The 17801-nt window shown below is 39.5% G+C and overlaps 1 protein-coding gene and 1 long non-coding RNA gene across 6 annotated transcripts in view; one reads left to right on the top strand and one right to left on the bottom strand.

The window, feature by feature from the left end:
* Window positions 1-17801, bottom strand: part of LOC144297954 (uncharacterized) — a 122714-nt gene that overhangs the window by 22047 nt on the left and 82866 nt on the right. For 2 of the 3 annotated variants that reach the window (XR_013364910.1, XR_013364909.1), the window contains exon 3: window positions 6556-7044. This is a non-coding gene — a long non-coding RNA (uncharacterized LOC144297954). Of the gene's footprint in view, window positions 1-6555; window positions 7045-8801; window positions 8997-17801 lie in introns of those variants that run through there. The other variant, XR_013364911.1, reaches the window with a different exon arrangement.
* SNAP25 (synaptosome associated protein 25) overlaps window positions 1-17801 on the top strand; it is a 78950-nt gene that overhangs the window by 59005 nt on the left and 2144 nt on the right. For 2 of the 3 annotated variants that reach the window (XM_077872222.1, XM_077872223.1), the window contains exons 4-7: window positions 1392-1440; window positions 7076-7193; window positions 10821-10946; window positions 13927-14071. In XM_077872222.1, the coding sequence (XP_077728348.1) occupies window positions 1392-1440; window positions 7076-7193; window positions 10821-10946; window positions 13927-14071 (438 nt within the window). Of the gene's footprint in view, window positions 1-1391; window positions 1441-6783; window positions 6902-7075; window positions 7194-10820; window positions 10947-13926; window positions 14072-17801 lie in introns of all 3 variants that reach the window. The other variant, XM_077872224.1, reaches the window with a different exon arrangement.

Raw genomic sequence — 17801 nt, 5'->3', positions numbered from 1 at the left:
AAAACAAACACAGCAGTCCAGTCTAAACTGTTTGAGATTCTATACAAATTAAATCCCTTATCTTAATTGCTTTTTGGAACCCATAGCCTCCCACAGAGTTGAATATTTAGAACCTTTACATTCTGTAGCTCATTTTATCCATATAAGTACCCTGGGAAGTTAGGGAGCGTTTCTGTCCTTCTCTGACAGCTAGGAAAGCTGAGACACAGAGCAAGTGACTCTAGGGCAAGAGAACTGCAAAGTCTAGAATTTGGAATTGCTGACTCCCAGACCCCAGCTCTGTCCACCTAACCTAAACTGTGTCTTACACTGTGAAGCAGTTGAGAAGCTGTACACGTATCTTGCACTTAACTTAGTGCCTGGAACAGAGTAGAGGCTCAATAAATATTCAGTCAATGAATGAATGAATGAACAAACAGCTGAGTGAATGAACCAACCCAGCAACCACCCAATCTTTGGGAATTCAATCTTGCTGGGAATTCAAACTAGTTAAGGAAAGATTTTCGTTTTATAGGGTGATTGTTAAGAAGTATAAAATGGCATTGCTAATGATCCCAGCAATGACGATTTTTAAGGTTGATGTCTCAACCTTAACCAAATATCTGTGTTCCTTTTCCCCTACCCACCAATTCCCACTCCCCTCCACCAAATAATTTAGGTGGCATTTAGTTTGTTTCAATCATCTGGAGTGAGATGAGGAGTGCCTTTTGCAGACTTCTACACAAAAGAACTGCAGTAAAACTTGTAGATGAATTATTTTCTCACACTATTATTGTGCAAATTTTCAATCTCAGAATATAGAGCCTTTATTTCTCGTCTGTCCATCAGCTTTCTAAACTTCACAGAACTTTTCCCCATAGAGAGAAAGTAGAAGGTTAATTTCTGTTTGGGGCTGTATTTCTCAATCTTCGTGAAGTAATCATCTCTTTTGATAAACCTAAAAATCTCACCCCCAAGGTTTCTTACTTTCCTGTGGGGCCTCTCCTTCCAATTCACTGAGGGAAACTTCCTGATGATTTAGTCTAGAAAATTTTGAAAGATTTGCTTTCTATGGGTGGTGTTAGAGAAACTATAAGGCATTTTTGTTTTGCAAAAAATAAAACCCCAGTATATTATTAAATTGTGTATTCCAATTCTGTGCCCTACCCCCATGGAGACTGAGCTACATCCCCCTTATCTACCCTAAGATTCACCGATAGAACAGGTCCACAGGTAACCTCTTCCTCTGAGCCCCTCCCCAGCCCTTAATACTCTTGCCCTATTTCCTCCCTCTTTCTCCTTTGGTCCTTCTTCATTTTCCATTTCTAGGGCTAATTGTCCCCTTACTGATTTCTCTTTCTCTCTTTTCTCTCTAACTCTTTTTCAACTTTGCTACCATTATTGGAATGTAGAGTAAAGATGCTGGTATCAGGACTTTGGTTATGTTGGATGAACAAGGAGGTAAGTTGAGATTTCTTCAGTAAGAACAATTTCTCATCTGAATAAAGTGCATTTAAAAAAATTATTTGTCCATACAAAGGTGATCCTTTCAACATATTTATGTATGTATATGAGTATGAGGATTCTAGAGTTTTCACCGTCTTGCTTTTTTCCCTTTCTCCATTGAAAAGATTGGTAAATGTATGGTAACGTTGAGGCCTTCATGACTGATTAAATGTCACTACTGTTCCTCTCATGTATATTGGAGTAACAGAATTTTGAAGGGAAAAGTCTCTTTTTTTTCTTTAATGGTAGTGTTTTGGACAATTTGAGAAATCTTTGATCCTTCTTATCCCCAATTTTTCCCCAATTAGTTTTCTTGTAATAATCCCTAGATAGGATGATAGAATAGTATTATATCACATCCATTTCTTCTGACCATCCTAATTCAGGATCTGACAGTTTTGATTTCCAAGTCATCATGAAGATTCCTTAAGTAACTAGGTCCTGTTAGGTCTTTAAAAGGATATAAGCTGAGGGAGACCATTGGACAATGAGAAACTGAACCACTTAAAATATTTAAATTATTTTTTAATTACTACGGAAATGCTAGAAGCAATGAAAATCAGAGAATCCATGAAAATCATCTCTATACTCTAAAGTGGAATCTAGAAGAGTAATATTCTTTTTGTCTCAATACATCTAGTCATATGACGATGCTTATTTAATTCTAGCCACAAGTTAGCTACCTGATTCTATTCTGAATTCTTATAACAAGAAAATTGTTGAGAATTTTTTCTTTATATTCTTGAAAACATTAAAGAATTCTTAGGAATCATGATAATTTTTTTAATGTCAAAGATGAAAATGTAAGATTGTATTCACAACATGGGACAGCTCCAACTTCAAAAATAAATAAACCTCAGATGGGGGGGGCGGTGGGAATTGCCATACACATAACAGACATAAGGCATTTTCCTAATATAGAGAGAAACTTTGCATATGATCAAAGAAAAGAGCAACAACCTACAAGCAAATTGATGTAAGATATAAATCACCCGCTTATAAATAGACACAAAATCATGCTTCAACCAATAACGAGATGCCTCTCTTTAGCAGACTGGTACAAATTTTTTAAATTGATAATCACCAGTGCGTGAATATATTGGGAAAACAGTCATCTTCAATGTACAGATAGGCACTATAGACAGTTATAAATGTTTGAAGAGTAATTTGATAATATTTTCAAATTATGACGTACACCCATCTTTGACCAAGACATTCTGCTCCTAGAATTATATGCTGCAGATATGCATTGATGTAATATGTACATATAGATCTCTAGAATCAAAAAGAGAGAAATAACATGCTTACTTGAGTTGCAAATTTCATTGCACTTTGATGAAGAAAATCTGAAGATAAAATTTGCCAAAATCTCCACACAGAAATATATTATTCATAAGCACAAATGATTCCCAGCAACCTCTCCCATAGGTATAGCAACTTCCTTTCTGAGAAAGGAAGCAGAATAGCAGATTTCCCCCACAAGATAGCTCATGTTCTCAGCTAAAACATTTCATTTGTGGCCACGCCATAGAAAATGCTGAATTCCTCGGTTAAACATATTTCCTAGGATATCCTTGGTTTTACCAGATGGGTGGGGATCACAATGATACTGCGAAAAACACACAACTGGAAAACCCCCAAAAGTGAGTAGTTATTGCCTAGTCTTAAGGGGTACACGTTCCATTTATACTATAAGGTGATTAGGATCTTGTAAAATGATGAGCTTAAAGTCATTTAAGATAGTCATAAATGACTATCTTCATTGTCATGGTAAATGCATTTTCATTCTGCATATGCTGTGTTTAGTTGTTTAGATCAGTAACTGCTTTAAAATTTCTCTCCAGTTATGCTCTCCTAATTTTGTCTATGCTTCAACACCAAAAATGTTGATTGCTTCTATCCTGCAGCTGCACAGGAGTTTCAAGAAACAGACATCCTTCTAAAGAACTATTCCAGGTTGTCCAGCTAAATGGTTGCACTCGGAAATTCTTTATGGGATTCTTGTTTTATACCCAGGTATCAGGAGACACCGAGAAGCATTGAGCATGACAGATGGCCCTGGAAATATACTGAGTTGGGACTTTTATTCCTCTAGAAAACTTGTCTCGAAGTGAAATCCCCATGAAACCACCTTATCACAAATATGGGATGATATAAACTCTTACCTCCATATCTTTTGATCCTTTTGTTGGTCTTTGCTGAGTTATGTGTTTGTTTCAATGCTGAAGATGAAGCCCTTGGGAAAATCCCATGGGATCAACGCCAAACTAAACAGTGAAATCTTTGACCTCTGCCTGACAGAGTAAGGGCAGAGTAAGGCCTCTTCCAGAGTGCCTGCTGACTTTCTTAAAAGGTCATGGCACTACAAAGTAGCATTTGAGAAAACATTTCTTTTGCTAACATTTACACACCAGTATCTGTTATGAATAACTAAAGCTGCACTGTCCAATATGGTAGCCACTAGCCACATATGGCTACTTAAATTTATTTAATGAATTTCCATTTGTTCATCAAGGATAATGAAAATCATATAGGCAGCATCTGGTAACTGAATATACTTATAAAGGCTTCCACACTGGGTCAATAGCATTGACATCTTGCTCTTCTTCTACTGTTTGTTTCTTTTTTAATCAGATTGAGTATTCTAAGGGCCTCATGTTGCCTTACTTTAGAAAGATTAGTAGAAAAGATGTCTAAACTTAGATCCCTGAGTATCCTGCCATTGGTGGAACTATCATAAATAACCAGTCATCCCAATATGGCAAAAGAAGGTACAATCTCTTGCCCAAACGTATAGTATAATCTACTGGAATACCTCTACTAACTCAAAATGCTATTGTTCTCCCAGTCTCCAAGAATAGACAGAAAACAGAAAACAAGCTTAGGGAGGTAAGAAGCAGTCAACTATGGACAGTACATTGGATCAGCCAGTAAGATGCTGCTGGCCACTCTAGGTTGGAATGAAGATATTGATTATTTTCAAGCATTCCTGAGAGATGTCATCACAGAAATCCATTGAAATGCCATGAAGTCTCAATATGCCTAACACAGTACACTCTAAAAATGAATAGTTAGAATTAACTATGACAAAATGGTCCCACAATATTTTTTAAATTAAGGGATTTGATTTATAATTGTGTAAAATGATAAATTCAACCAATATTAGTAGCTATAAAATCATTTTCTGAATCAACTTTTCTGAAAGAGCTTCAGCATCCCTCTCTTAACTATGGCCTTCACCTAACAGTCTGGCAACCCATGATTGAACAGCTTGAAGAAATACCAATTGGGACAAACACATTTGTTTTTATATTTTAATTTGAATTCTCTGGTTCAGAAATACAACTCTTGGGGACCAATTCATGTTTTTATTTTATTATATTTTATTTTTATTACCTCCTAATCCCTGGCCACAGTCAGTGGGGCTTCTGAAATGTTGTCAGAGAAACTCCTCAGGAAGGACAAATGCCTGACTGTGTATCCCCATGCCATAATCTGCGTGTATTCCAGCTATCATTAGTGGAGTGTCTCATGTTTTCCCTGAGTCCAGATGCTCCTTCAATCCCATCTCAACCCAGCACTTCAGGAAGCTATTAGCAAGTATTCCTTTGGGATTTCTGTCTGTATTTAATATGGGTCTTCCCTTGACAATGTTGAGCTCCTCTCTCTCTACCAATCCCCCTATTCAATAGATAATTTTATCTATAGACTAATTTATTACAGTCTTAAAAGGGAACTAGAAAGAAGCCTTCATAAAAGCACAGAATCTTCTAGAATGTAAAGACTTTTTTTTTTTAGTCCTTTTAAAGATTTTCTTAAAGACATTACTAGACCTATCCTTATGCAATAGAAGTTCACCAGCACAACACTGTTATTTTCTACACCTATCCAATGCTGCAGAAACATTTAAATTTTGCCTTCATCCATCATTTGAAAAGCATGGCACAGGTAGCAGATTCCAAATAAGTTGGATTCTATTCTTTAGCCCCATTAATGAGAACACAATAGACTCTTGTTTTCTAGATAGACCGTTTCCCCAGTTTGGGTCAGTAAGGAACTTTTCTTCATTTTTTGGAATAATTTCCACTGGACAATTTAATGTGAAATTCTTTTTAAGCAATTATTTATGCCCTTAGACTCGAAATGTATTTATCAGTTTTATTCTAATCAAGCTTTTATTCCTAAAGGGAAGGGACAGGTGTGCATAGAAATGTAGATTAAAAGAGGGATGGAAGTATAATTAGGGTTTGTAACTAGACAGCCAAGACATTGCACTGCTGCTTTCCTTTAACGGTCTTAAAAACTGTTTTTAAAACCCCTTCACTGAACTTGTAATTTACTCAGTGTGGTGCCATAACTTTTGAAAAATTAATCAAGTTAGTGAATGTAACCCTGGCAACCTAGAAGCATGAGCTGGTTTTATGGCTATCGATCTATGTCTCAGATGCACTCAGGTCCGCTTTGCTGGCAGTAATGACTCCGTACTGTTCTATGTTCCAGCCCATCACCCCTCCTCCAGAGACCCATGTGTTTGTTTTCCCTGCTGTCTGCCTGAGTTAGGGATCTAACATGCCCCCCATTGTAGAGACTGGGAAATCAGGAGGCAGAGAAGTGAAATGCCTTCCAGAACTTTGATAGCAAGTAAGTCATAGGATGAAGAGAGGAATTTAAATGTCCCAGTGCTTGGAACATTACTCTGCTGATGTTGCTTCTTTTTTTAACAGTGTCTGTATGAATTAAGTATTCAAAACCAAGAACTGCCCCTGGGCTAGGGAGCAGCCCACTGCTAGGGAAAAAAAGATCTGGTACCCATTGCTAATTATCACTTTAATTGTTATTTTCCCCAAAGAAGATTGATTCTATTTGCTACCCTTACCTGGTCCAGGATGCTTACAGCCAAAAAATAGAGATATTTAAAGTTGAGACAGATACCTTTTCTAGTAGCACTAAATCTGAATTCCTAAAACATTAACACCCTGTTTTTCTTTCTCTCGGGTTTCATTGGTGCCTGAGTAAGTGACTATGCTGTGCTGTTTTCCTGGATCCTCAGAATCAAACAGGCCTACGTACCTCCATCCCATCATGTCCGAATTACAGACTCTTTTGAACATCTTTCTTGTTCATTTCCTTCCACCTGTGCTCGTGTAAGGTGGCAGCAGTCTACAGCAATGCATCCTCTGGGATCGTGCATTGTAATATCTTTCTCTTTCAAATTCCGTTCCACATAGTCATTTCTCATGTTCTGTTGGAAACCCAAAAAAAATTCATTCCACACTGTCATCCCTTTGTCCTAACCAGAACAACTCGATCGTGTCGAAGAAGGCATGAACCATATCAACCAAGACATGAAGGAGGCCGAGAAAAATTTAAAAGATTTAGGGAAATGCTGTGGCCTTTTCATATGTCCTTGTAACAAGTAGGTACTGGGTACCAGCTCTAATCTGTGGCGTCCAGTTTTCTTTTTTTTCTTCTTTCTTTTAATTTTTTTCTTTTTTAATGTCAAAGTGAATGTCTGAAGTTTTGTCTTTTTTTTCTTTGTCCTTTTCCATCTGCTTCATTCTGTGGGGATAAAATACTTGTGTTTAATCAGAACAACTGGAACGCATTGAGGAAGGGATGGACCAAATCAATAAGGACATGAAAGAAGCAGAAAAGAATTTGACGGACCTAGGAAAATTCTGCGGGCTTTGTGTGTGTCCCTGTAACAAGTAGGTGCTGCCTGCCTGCCTGAAGCTTTGGTTTCCCAAGGCCCATCTCCAAGCCTTGACAAGCTCATTCCTGCCAAGCACAAAGTCAGGATGAGCATGTGGCATGCAGAACAGATCAATACCGTCTCCAATGCATTCATCTCATAGCATAGATGATATTAGTGGGAGTTACTGTTGATGCATTAAAAATCAGGCATACTACAGTGAAAGCTTCACTGTCAGCAACTTTTATTGACAAACGTTTCAACATTTTCCAGAAAGTGTACCTTGAGACACAGACTAGCCTCAACAAAGAGGCATCCAGGGAATTTTATTTTTTCCCAATCCCAGAAGCCAAAACTGCAGAGCTAGAAAAGTTTGGGGGTAAGTTTGGAAGTCGAGAAACACATATGGCAAGGTTCGATTTTCTAGAAGCAAAAGAGACAGGTAATTTGGCCTAAGCAAGCATCTGTAAGACAGAGAGTATGACAGGGATTGCCCTGCCAGTTGCCAAATCTGCCCAGTGATTAGACTGTAGATGCCCCAGCTCTACCCACCACTGAGGCCATGAGCCCTTAAGCAAGAAATGCTCAAGCCTTACTCAAATTGGACCCATCCCTCTGACATTCTTCCTCTTGGAAGATCTACCCGTACACTGACCAAAATGTTGAAATGTGTAGATTTTGCATGCACGACATCACAAAACATTCAACTGTTCTCAAGGTTCTGCAACGCTTTTTTGGAATGTAGCAGAAATGTGACATGTGGTTATAAAGGTTTGCAACAGAAGGAACCTGAAAAGGAGGGTTCTGGAAGATAGTCTTATTTGACTAGCAGTGAAAAAAAAAAAAAATGCATGAGGGGATTGTCCAACATGCATTTGGAAAATTAAACCCGTTACCCAATCTCCGTCACCCCTCCCACTTCCCTTTGAACAGAAGCCTTTTTCCTAAAAGCTCTCCTGATCCTAGCTTTTAGTACAGCAATTGATGTCATTTCTAGCTGATTATATGACCATTCACATCCTTTAAACTTTGAGGCTGATTTAAAATATCCCACTTCCTGTTTAGGAGGGGGAGGGGCTCAATTTACAAATAAATTTAAACTCGTTTTAAAAGAATGATCTACAGCAAAGCCTGATTAACTGGAATCTAGCTAACTGAAACTCTAAGGTATTTATACCTTTGCTTTCCTTCCACTAGTAAAAAGAGACCATTGAACAAAGGAGGGTGGGAAATCACATCAGGGACTTAAAATGGTTTTTCCTGAAGGGCAATCTAGGCAGTTTGTGTTCTGCCACTCAGTCGACATCCTGTGACTTCCACACCCAAGGGGACCAAAGAGTAAGAGTTGATCCTAGAGGAAAGGCTATCAGGTACATCAAGTAAAGCCATAACCAAGGAGAAATTCGGTCATGCTCACTACCCAAGACTCTAAGGCAAGAAAGTGTCTTGAAAATCTAACATATTCAACAATCACGCCTGAAACAAAATTTTCCTCCATGGCCCACTGTTAATTAAGAAAGTGGTGTGATTCACCAACATGACTCATTGCTACGCATTCCAGTTAGTCAGGACTTAGCTGTGTATTCTTTTCAGTGGCCACCTGCCCCCCAGGTGAGACTTCCACCTGTTTTATGATGAATTCCAACAGATGCAATTTCCCCATTCATCAACTGTGTGGAGAAAGCGTGGAGACAGGCCTTGCCCTGGGATGGATTCTAATGCTCAGATGAAATGATGGCCCCTACGAATTACACATAGCAGTTGGCACTAACTCCATATTGCACAAGAGACCCTAACTGAGCTTCAAAGCTTGACTGAAGTGTTCCCTATTGTGTGTAAATAATGCTTTAAAAACCATGTGTCACAACGCAGTGGCTGGTGGTGCCCTGGACTCTCTGAGGGCTTCGCCCTGTCTCGGCATGTTTCAAAGGACTATGGTAGATGTACGGCAGTTATGTGAGTCTATGTGCAGCATTGTGGGTGCAGTGATTCGCCTTCTTTCAGAAACGCAAACTTTCCCACCCCCTTGACTTTGCCAAAGATGGTATACCAGATATTTTACATAGCAGAAAACATCACAAAGTCCATGTAACTTCTTTTAATGTGAGGAGGAAGGGAATGGGGAGTTGGAAAAAAAACCCCAGATTCTAAGCTCTGTTGAATTAGTTTTTGGATCCTGTCCCACTGAGTGGGCCCATGGCTCTTTAGTGCAATAAATTCTGACGGCTCTGAGGGCTGTGGCATTATACACTAGATTGTGGTAGTTGCTGAAATTCCATTGGTACAGTTTTCCAACTTATTCCAGGGTTGCTTAGTCCCTGGAGCCAGTTTTAATAGATGGCTGTGATTCTCCAGTGCAAGAAAAAAAGTGGGGGGAGGGGTTAAGTTCTGCTGTCATATAAGAGAAAATAAGAAAATGGGACCAAAGGAAGTTCTCTTGTTTCTGGACTAAGAAGTATGTGGTTTCTACTATGCAAAGAACCTAAAAACATCTTTGATTGCCTTAAATTTTACAACACACCCACCAAAATATGCTGCACATGTTTCTATTGGGCACAACAGGTATGCCTGGATTTTAAGTTTCTCTCCAAGGCAGCTCAGTGAATCATGGCCCATGGAGACCACACCAGTTCCAGACCACACTCCCCTGCCACATCCCAGGATAGCTTGAAGTAGGAGTTTGTAATCATTCCCACCCTGCCCCCCAGCCTGACAAAGAAGCTATTGAACCTGCGTTTCAAATCCTCATGAAGGCTATTACTGTCCTGCTAGTGCCTTTTCCGAGAATGGTCAACTTCTGGAATAGTTTGGCTTAAATGAGAATGCTTCACTTTCTACTCATGCCTGTAGCTGGTGCATGAAGAAGACGTAGAGGGATTTCCTTTTCTGGTGCTAGATGGCTTGTTCTCTCTTCTATTTTCCTGCATTCATTTCACTATGCCTCTTTTACTTTTTGTCTCTGTGGACAAAGGTTTGTACATCGACTAGATGTATGGTGACTGTTTGGAAGTACCGATATATTAGCTAATTCAAATCACTCTAGAGGCAACTTGAAGACCACCACCCTTGGCCAACCACCAATCCTTTATGTCCTTCATGCAGAGTTGGAATAGTTAGTTCCATACATGCATTGGGGGAAAAATTAAAACAGGGAATCTTTGCATGATGGTGTGTAAAAACTTGGTCGAGTATGTTTTTCTTGATGACAGTGTGTTGCTGTGGTGTGATGTACACACTCTACTTGGCAGTCTTGTTATGTGTCTGTCTGCCAGTATGTTTTTCTGTGTGTTTTGTGTCTCAAAATATAACCATGTCACCGAAATAGAACTGAATGTCCTCCAGCTACCTTAATTCTTGTCTTAAATCCAACTAAACTGCAAAAACAAACCAAAACAAGAACAACCTTTGGGCAAAAGTTGCAATCTAGACAATCGCAATTGGCTTGATTGGACGTGAAATGCTGAGTAGCTGAGGCATGGTGGTGGCCAACTGTTTGGGTCCAGATTATGATATATCGGTATTCCCTAATGCCTCGAATTAAAACCCATTTGCTTGGTTCGGTTCTTCGCTTAAAGAGGTGACCATTGTTGTGAGTTTGATGCTCCACCCCCTTGCCTTGTCACTCACCCTCTTTTTTGCATAGGCTTAAATCAAGTGATGCTTACAAAAAAGCCTGGGGCAATAATCAGGATGGAGTGGTGGCCAGCCAGCCTGCTCGTGTGGTGGACGAACGGGAGCAGATGGCCATCAGTGGTGGCTTCATTCGGAGGTGAGCTGCCCGCAGCCAGCCCTGTAGCAGTTCTCCATTGTTAAGTAACAAATCACCCCAAGCTGAGTGGTTCTTGAAGCAACAACCATTTTACTGGTTACTTATGAATGTGTATGTTGGCTGTGCAGTTCTTCCAAGAGCCCCTCCTGGGCTCCCTCGTTCCATGAAGATGGGTGCAGGATGATCCAAGACGGTCTCACTTACTCGTCTGGTGGTTGGCTAGGGCAAGGCGCCTCCGCTTTTCTCCTGTGTTGTCCCTCCAGCAAAGAGGCCTGGTTTCTTACATGGTGGTGGCAGCATTCCCAGGAGGCAGGCTCCAACATGCAAACATTTATCAGACAAAGCAAGTCACATGACCACATCCAGCATCAATGCGGCAGTAAACAGGTGTTTCGTTCCATAAATTGAATTGAACAGAACTTATGAAAGAGATTGTTTACAGGGGTGTGGGCAGGGTTAATAACAAGCAATGATAAAGCATTTGTGGACTAGCAATAGCAGGAAGAGTCCTAAAGGGACAGGAGCGGTTATCAGAACCTGACAGTAGTTACCACTGTGGGTGAGGGGCTCTAGAGAAATGCAGCTATTGCAAACCAGCAAGAAATGAGAAAGGGAAATAAATGCCCACATTCCTCTTTCCTCTTGCCCTCCAATATCTCACTGGCCATCTGCCAAAGCCTATTGGAAGCTGGAGGGTAAGAGAATCTGGGTGATGCAGTTGTAGAGAGGTCAGCATCTCTGGGCAGAGAGCAAAACAGGTGAGAGAATGGATCTGAGGGTACAAATAGAATATAACAAACATACCTGACTTACTTCCTTTGAGACCTGGAAGGAAAAGCCAACTTAAAGACCTATATAAAAATCTCAGATTACACAAATCTGCCGATCCAGAACTCAACTCTCAGACCAGAAAACAGAATAAATAATGACAAATATTTTTGTTGTTAAAAATAAAAGAAATAAAACTCCTATCCCTTTTTAAGGCTATATTAGGGCTCAGCAGTGACCAGGGTACCTAGTGACTAGAGTAGTGTACAGATAGTTGTACACCTATCTATTCCCAGGTCATTGTAACTGATGTTACCAATCAATAATCCAGATTCAAATGACAGATCACTGTCACTGAAACATAAGGTTTAGATATCTACATAAAGCCTCACAGATGACAACTCTGTTCTTGTTTCTATCTGTTCCCGGGGCAACCAGACCAGGGGTTCTCCATACTGGCTGCACATTAGAATGACCTGAGGCTATTTTTTAAAAACATTAGTACCTGAGGGGCATCTGGGTGGTTCATTTGGTTAAGTAGGTTAAGCATATGCCTTCAGCTCAGGTCATGATCCCAGAGTCCTGGGACTGAACCTTGCATTGGTCTCCATGCTCAGTGGAAAGCCTGCTTCTCCCTCTGCCTCTGCTCCTCTCCACCACTTGTTTTCTCTCTCTCTATCTCTCTCTCTCTCTCTCTCTCTCTCCCTCTTTTAAATAAGTAAGTAAAGTCTTTTTTAAGAAAAAATCAGTACCTGAGCCTAATCTATACCAACAGATTCAAAATCTCTAGAAGTTAGACTCAGGCATCTCTGGTTTTTAAAGCTTCTCAAGTAATTCTAATATACTATCAGTATTGTGAATCATGGAGCCAGAAGTATGCCTTACCTGTTGATGATCATTTAAATAAGCTTCTTTTCTATGTAAGAAAAGTAGGAAGTTCCCCCCTTTAATTTCCCCTGCCCTGGGCTGCCTTAAAAACCTTGGTGGGCCAGTCTATACTGGGAGTTACCATGGGGGATGAGTTTTAACCCCATCGGACATCTTTAGCATCACCATCTGCAGTGGGAAAATGTTAATTAGTCAGAACATTCTAGAATGAGTACTTACCATTTACAATAAAGAGTTACTACCTTCTTAACTCTTAAGCTATGAAAAAAATGACAAGGTGGTAAGGCACTTTGAGAGTCAACTCCTTCCTTCCCAAACTGAAACAATATTTTATCACAACTTTTTCCCCTGAAATCACCCATTCAGAATGCCACCAACCCCCCTCCCCCTATTGCATTGAAATCTGAGCAAATAGAAATCTTGAATAAGTAGCTCCCTTTGGAGTTCTTGGGAGCAAGCAGGATTAAGGGCAGATTGTAATTATCATTACTCTTCCCATGTATTTGGCTCCCAAATGGGGAAGAAGATGAGCAGAGAAATTCTCTGACTTAACACAAAAGCCTTTCTTTCTCAATTTAACTTTTGGAGACTTTGGTTGACATTTCAGAAAGAAAAATATAATTTCTAACTAATTCCATCTTCGTTCTCTGACCGGCAATCCTCTCAACAAAAGGATTTTATTCTTTTTTTTTTTTTTTTTAAGATTGTATTTATTCATGAGAGACACAGAAAGAGAGAGACAGAGACACAAGCAGAGGGAGAAGCAGGCTCCTCACAGGGAGCCTGATGCGGAATTCAATCCTCGGACTGGGATCATGCCCTGAGCCAAAGGCAGATGCTCAACTGCTGAGCCACCCAGGCATCCCAAAAGGATTTTATTCTTAAAAATGAAAATTGGGATAAACATATGAAGGGAGGAAATGATGTGCTGGTGGAAATGAGATAAGTAGATAATCTAATATGCCTTTCTTAAAAATTGAAATTCAAGGGGTTCAAAAACGAAATTTAGAAAATATTTTTTAGGGGTGCCTGGGTGGCTCAGTTGGTTAGTTTGACTCTTCATCTCAGGTTAGGTCTTGATCTCAGGGTTGTGAGTTTAAGCCCGGTGTTGGGCTCCATGCTGGGTGTGGAGCCCAATCAATGAATCAATCAATCAAATTATTTTCTGTTGTATGAGAGCTAAAATGTTCTTATATTGAACAGAGATTAAAAGTAGATGGGATTGATACCTAAAGGTCTACAGATTTTCCCTGAGCTTTGGGTCCTTGGTATTTGAGTTTTTTTCTCAATTTCTATCTTATAAAAATTGCATTTTGACTCCCAGGGTAACAAATGATGCCCGAGAAAATGAAATGGATGAAAACCTGGAGCAGGTGAGCGGTATCATTGGAAACCTTCGTCACATGGCCCTGGATATGGGCAATGAGATTGATACACAGAACCGCCAGATCGACAGGATCATGGAGAAGGTGAGCTTGTGGCAGTCAGCGAGCTTCCATTGTTCATTACTTCTGAAATACCACTGAGGAAAGATGAAGGGCATAAGCCCCTCAAACTGTGTTTTGTATTCAGGCACACGGGATAGATGGAAATTTCCCTCTTCATTTCCCAAAAGTTCACCAACATAAGTAAATAAGAGGGTAGAATTTAATCTATCAGATATTCCTCAGAGGCACCTCTATTTCGGGTATTGTGCTAGACACCAAAGGACATGAAGATGAGAAAGACATTATCCCCACTGCTAAGAAACTCACAGCCTATGGGGAGCAGTGAGCCTCCAGATGAATTTACTACCACACAAAATATAATTTGCTGAGAGTGCCACACATAAAATGCTAAGTAGGGTTAGATGAGGAAAGATCTAAGTGATAGGAAAGGGATAGAAAAAGATTTTCCTTAAGTGATAGGAAAATCTCCCAAAAAGTCAAATTGAGTCTCAAAGTTTGGTTAGGAGCTTGTCAAGAGATGATGTAGGAATAGAATCAGGAAATAGGGGAAAGAACACTTATTTTAGTTTAACCAGAAGATGAATATGAGCTTTGATTTATAAATGCCAAAGCTTTAATAATAGTTCAAAAAGGCCCAGATTCCATTTCCAGTTCAACAGTTCACATGTCCAGATCTCAAAATAGAAAGCATAATCTGATGAAGTTGAGTTCACACAAGGACACCAGATGTGGCTCTAAGACTGAACCCCCTGGTGTCAACAAGAAGCATAAAGAAAAATGAAGAGAATAGAATGGGAAGGGAATGGTTTTAGGGGCTTGAGATTGGAAGGAAACAGAAAGAAACACCAGATACCTTTTATAAGAAGATTTGGGGCACCAAAACCTGATATTTCACCCTACACAAACCTGAAATACTGTCTATGATCTTGTATTCTGCTCCCTTCCCAATCAGTAGAGTCCTGAATATTGCTTATAATCTCATAAGATGTCAAAATGCCAACAGGAAGAAATAGATACATTACAGGCTTAATGGTAATGGTGCATCTGTAACCAATGGTTACATTGGTTATTTACTGGGAGATGCTGAATTTTTCAAGCTGAAACCCTGAGTTTCTTTTGAACGATTCATTCCACTTTGGTGAGCAGAGAAGGATGCTTTGAAAATAAGGCTAAATACTGAGTTTCTTGGTACTCAGACATCCTCCGATGACTTGAAAAAGGAAGGAGTAGACATCAAGGGAACGCTTGGCCCTGTTGCGCTCTATGTGCTTCATATTAAAAATATCTCATCACGTAATATTTTCCCTGATCAATGTTGAGTTACACAGATGTCACTATTGGCTGGCAAAAAGCTTGTGCTTTGCTTACTTTTACAAGTCATGACACTCTTAGCATTGTTAAGAGCCTTTGATATGCCAAGGCTTTTAAAGCTGCACAAATCAATAGATTTTAGAATAATATTGAGAGTTTCAAAAAGCGCTGGAGCTGACACAAACTGACCTAACCCGTTATGGCCCAGAAGAATGAACTAAAAAATAATTGCCGAACCACCTTCCATCAGGAAAATTATTTGAAAAAACAAGAAGTACTCATTTTCTGTCAATGGACCCAATTTACTCACAGATGTGGGGAGATAATGTATCTCTAACTCAATTAGAGTTCCAGAAGGAGTACTTTTACTAAGAGAAGGGTCAAATCTTTATTGATAGAGTTGGACTTCCAGCAAGAAAAAGAGTTCCTGGAAAGGCAAGTGGCATCTTAATTCTACCACTTTGCATTTCTAGTTCCCTTCTCTAGGGAAAACCTTTCATTTTGGGCCCAATTTACTACAAGGGCAAAGACATGCAGCTATGAATTATAATTGGAAGTCAGGCAAGTGGATGGGAAATAACCGTTATGGTTTGTATCATTCTCTAAGTGCTGGATTGTTTAAGAAGTGAGAGAGGGGTCTATTTGCCTTCGAATAACCAGCCTTTGTCTTACCCTCCAAATCACAATCTGAACATGACTCGATAGAGTCTATTTCAACCCAGTATCGCTGCAAATGATACATGTTATATAAACTACACATTTTTAAAATAGATTTCTACCCTCTCACGTAAGTTCTCACTTCTGCTAATAGGAAACAGAATACAAAGATCTCTTGCATATCTAAGAGTAAATTAAACTCACACTCTAAGAATAAGAATCTTGGGGCACCTGGATAGCTCAGTTGTTCGAAGTCTAACTCTTGGTTTTAGCTCAGGTCATGATCTCAGGGTCATGGGATGGAGCCCCCTCTCTGGCATATGAACAGAATGAACACAAAGGCATTCTCCAAATACCACAGAGACATCTAAAAGGAGATTACCTCAGGATTCTTCCTAAAAGATGCTATTTCTGTTATATAATAAAGATGTAGTACCTTTTGCATAAGGTATATAGGTTTGAATTTTGATACGCTTCAGAGAAAATTTAGGTGGAAATCACAGATCTTCAGTGAATGTAGGTCTGTTCTGGATCCTTTGACAATGTCCAAAGATTAACCTCTATTTCAAAATTTCTCCTTCTACAACCAGATGAAGGCTCACCAGTGCATTCTTAATGCAAGAGTTTCCAGAATGCTTGCCTCCAGAAATGCCATCCATTTTTAAATTAATGATTTTCCTCATTTGAGCTTTTCTTAGTATTTAGTCTGGAAAAATAGCATCATTTAATCTGCAGAAACATTTCACATTGGTCTGAGCTTATAATGCTCTTTGCACCAAAATGTCATTATTTCTAATAGGATTTGTAGCTAAAGGGGGAAGATTTTTTTTTTTAATTTTTTTATTTATTTATGATAGAGAGAGAGAGAGAGAGAGAGAGAGAGAGGCAGTGACATAGGCAGAGGGAGAAGCAGGCTCCATGCACCGGGAGCCCGACGTGGGATTTGATCCTGGGTCTCCAGGATCGCGCCCTAGGCCAAAGGCAGGCGCTAAACCACTGCGCCACCCAGGGATCCCTAAAGGGGGAAGATTTAAGAGCCAAGTAAAATTGGAGAGAATACCTGTTTTCCAAATCAGGAACCTAAGGTCCAAAATATGAGTCTATAGATCAAAACAATCAAGGAAAATTAATGCCCTATGTTAACTTGTTTTCAAAGTCAACTTTTGATTATCCAAACAGATGGTAGGAAATCGTTGCCAGATAATTCAGAATTTTGAATAATCTAGCAATATTTCTATTTTAACTTGGCAAATTTCTAGTTGAATATAAATAACTTTAAATATGCTTGGAATTCACAATTAAACTAAATAAAGAAGATCCAATTCTGTGGAGATTGGAAAGCACCAAGCACCATAGTAAATGCAAAATCAGTAATCACTGAACAAATACTGGTTGATAGAAAAGCAATTCAGTTTCCCTACACTGCCTCTCAGTTTTGTGTTCCTCTTTCCAGGCTGGAGAGGGACAGACATCATTACCAATCGTGATAGGACAAAACAATAGCCTGAACAGTATCTTCATCTTTGCCTCTGCTTGCTCACTCATACCTTTTTCAGTGGTATTGGGAATAGATAGTTCATTTTCTGGGGTTTAAAAGTCTGTCCTGGTAGCAACTCTTGGTTTCATGCTGCATATATAGCAAAAGGTAACTGAAGCAGTGAGATCAGTCAAGGTACAGAATTATGGTAAAGTGCTCTTGTGCAAACAAGCCAATGATAAGGGGCACCTGGCTAGCTCAGTGAGTAGAGCACATGGCTGTTGATCTTGGGATCATGAGTTCAAG

The sequence above is a fragment of the Canis aureus genome, chromosome 26 (genome assembly GCF_053574225.1).
Source record: "Canis aureus isolate CA01 chromosome 26, VMU_Caureus_v.1.0, whole genome shotgun sequence".
NCBI lineage: Eukaryota > Metazoa > Chordata > Mammalia > Carnivora > Canidae > Canis > Canis aureus.
Note: the sequence above shows the minus strand (reverse complement) of the source record. Positions and strands in the feature narration are given on the sequence as shown.